This window comes from Fibroporia radiculosa, assembly GCF_000313525.1.
Source record: "Fibroporia radiculosa TFFH 294 genomic supercontigs, scaffold31280, whole genome shotgun sequence".
In the NCBI taxonomy this organism is placed as follows: domain Eukaryota; kingdom Fungi; phylum Basidiomycota; class Agaricomycetes; order Polyporales; family Fibroporiaceae; genus Fibroporia; species Fibroporia radiculosa.
The window spans coordinates 1,465-4,269 of NW_012133054.1; the positions used below are offsets into that span (position 1 = coordinate 1,465).

General features: G+C 47.6%; 1 protein-coding gene across 1 annotated transcript; it reads left to right on the top strand.

The window, feature by feature from the left end:
* Positions 1-391: 391 nt before the first annotated feature.
* On the top strand, positions 392-1,110 carry FIBRA_09346 (uncharacterized protein; the record flags this gene model as incomplete). The annotated part of the gene is made up of 2 exons (XM_012321658.1): positions 392-659; positions 719-1,110. The coding sequence occupies 2 exons, from the start codon at positions 392-394 to the stop codon at positions 1,108-1,110; spliced, it is 660 nt and encodes a 219-aa protein (XP_012177048.1).
* Between the last annotated feature and the right edge of the window lie 1,695 nt (positions 1,111-2,805).

Consider the following 2,805-nt stretch of genomic DNA (forward strand, 5'->3'; position numbering starts at 1 on the left):
CGCTTCAACCAGTATACATTCTCAAACCACTGCTAGTTGCAGTGGCTCAGCATACAGGTCTAGTTCTAGTATAGCATGTCAGCCTTACGCGTAGCAGTACCTTTTGTCAGTAGTAGTTTTAAGTGGAACTCCTGATCCTCAGTTGTCAGGTCCCTTAACATGGGCATTCAACATCACCACTGCCCAGTGCCCCCTCCCACATACCACCACTAATCTCCCAGTCATTGCTGCCAACAGGGATTCCAACAATCCCACTCAAGTTTACTTCAAGTACATCCAGGAGCATCAAGATTAGGGTCTGGGGTCTCACTTTGTCCATAGTAGTTGCTTGTCTTTTGTATTCTATGCCTGGCTTTTTCAAGAAAAAAAACTTCTCTTTTACTGCCTCCCTATGCCTGCTAAGTGGAACACTCACACTAGAAACAACAATGTGACTCCTAACCTGGACCCACATTGTTGCCCTCTGGCTCCTAGGCATGACAATTCTCCAACAACTGGCCCCCAAAGAGCACCAACCCCTTACCCTTCCTACCTCCAGACACTAGAAGAGCGTTTCACAGCTGGAATAATAGAGATGCTGGCTCCTATTTGGCCTATCCTAAGTTTTTCTTCCCAACAAGAATCTGATGACTCTTCACTAGAATTTCTCAATGAGGGAGGTTTCCGCTACCCATTTGCACCCCTGCCAAACATCACCCTCGACCATTCCTTATCCCAGGACCCCCAGACTCCTCTAATAGCAATGCCATAGTTCTGCATCAATTTCCTGGTCCCCTGGAGATCCCTCATAATACCTCAGAAGCATCCACCAGATCTTACCACATTGCTCCTGCACATGTTTTCCCATCCTCATCACCTATAAATGTCTCCTCCTCCCCAAACCCTGACAGCACCACTGCTGCATCCACTGACTCTCCCAATATGCTGCCCCTTGCCTCTGATGTCTCTGACAATGGTAGCCTTGACCATGCTCCTAATCTACAGCGTCTAGCTAATGTCAGCGAGTACATCACAGCATCAGAAGGATACAGCAGCGATCCACAGGAGTTCATGGTCTATAGCGACGACACAATCCAACACCCCTCCAACAACATTACTCAATCTTGGTGATCCATTCCTTTCAACATCTCCACCCTTGTTCAAGATGTCAATCCCCTGGAATGAGTACTACCCCATGTCCCTGGAGCCTACACCAACTTCATTACACAACCTCCCATGGGCGTTCCAATTGATGGCAACCCAGCATTTGGATTATAATAAATCTTGATGACCACAGCAACCACACTCTGAACTGCCAAGCCTGTGGGAAATTGGAATCCTTCCAACAAGGAATGGGAGGAGGATACTTGGGAATATTTACTGACGCAGTGATGCGACCTCAGGAAACCTAACCCTAACTCAGGGGGGTGCAAAGTAGAGGGTAAGTTTCTGTTTCTCGGGGAAGCTGATGGGGGCGAGGGCTTGTAGTTCCAATAGCTCACTTGAATGGTGATGACTTCACTATGTTTCTCGGGATGGTGTCACAAGACTGTTTTGGACTGTCTGAACACTCTGACTTCTCATAGAAGTGGAGGGAAGGTAAAATGGAACCGGCTCGACGACTCGAACATGAAGTGCAATTCAATTGCAGACACCTGAGTCTTGTTCAGAGATTGAACGTAGGGACAGAACTTTGAAGTACTTAGTTGTATGCAAAGGTGTGCTTTGGAGGGGGGTGTACTAGGATGGGATGCAGTTTGATGGTTGTAGTCATAGTTTGGAGGGTTGTAGTTGTAGTTCTTAGGGATGCGCAACACTTCAAAGAAGTTTGAAGCCGGACTGAGCTCTGCTGAGTGGGGGATGTGATTCTGCATGAGTCTCACTACTAGGGGCCGAGTGCTGCATTACAATCATGCAAAACTGCTCTTAAATATCCCTCATCCTGCCCAAACCTCCTGGGTCACTGCCTCCACTGCCCTGACTGTGACTAATGATCCCCATATCCTTCCTATTCCCGTCCAATGCCTCCATCAGTTTCAACTCCTGTCCCATGCACTACACCCTGCTAGTCTCGGAGGCCCAACTGTTGCAAATCTTGACATTGCAACCCAAGCGCACCAACCTAAACATTTGCCCAGTGGCCCTGTATTGGGTGTCTCAGTCTCTGGATGATGGGGTTTTGCCATTGAAGTCGAGCCCCTGGAATAAAGCCATCACTGAAAGATCCTAATTGGATTGTAGTGAGGTCACAACACTTCAAAGATGTTGAAGAACAGGCTTTACTTGAAGACGTTTTCGTGTCGAGGTATCACAGGCTTCCCCAAAGGCAGAAGTTTTGAATGCTTCAAATGTTGAGTCCAACTCAAAGCACGCCCATGTGCTACGCAAGCCTATCAGCAGGATGACAACCTATTGGAGAATCTTTGGGCATCACTTCAACATATCCGGGATCCAGGAGTGACTGATGAAGCCGATTGTTTTAGAGCTGTTGACACAAAGATTGATCTACTTCTAGCAGTGTGATGATCTATAGGGGCGGAGCTTCTTCACACAGAGGAGGAGATGAGCCAATGTTGAATGCGTCTCAGAGCTGCCAACTTGGAAGAACACCTTGAACAGCACAAATTTTCCATTATCACCCCTCCTTCTAGTGCCATGCCTTGCCACCTTTGCTTCTGTACCAAATGTGAGGTCAATAGTCATCTTCAAAGTGAGTGTTAACATTGGTTGTGCTCCTATTGCAGACTCCTGCACCCGCATCATAAATTCTGCACTGCTACTGATGTGCAGCCAGGACAACTCCCTTGTCCCACTGTCACGCGATGA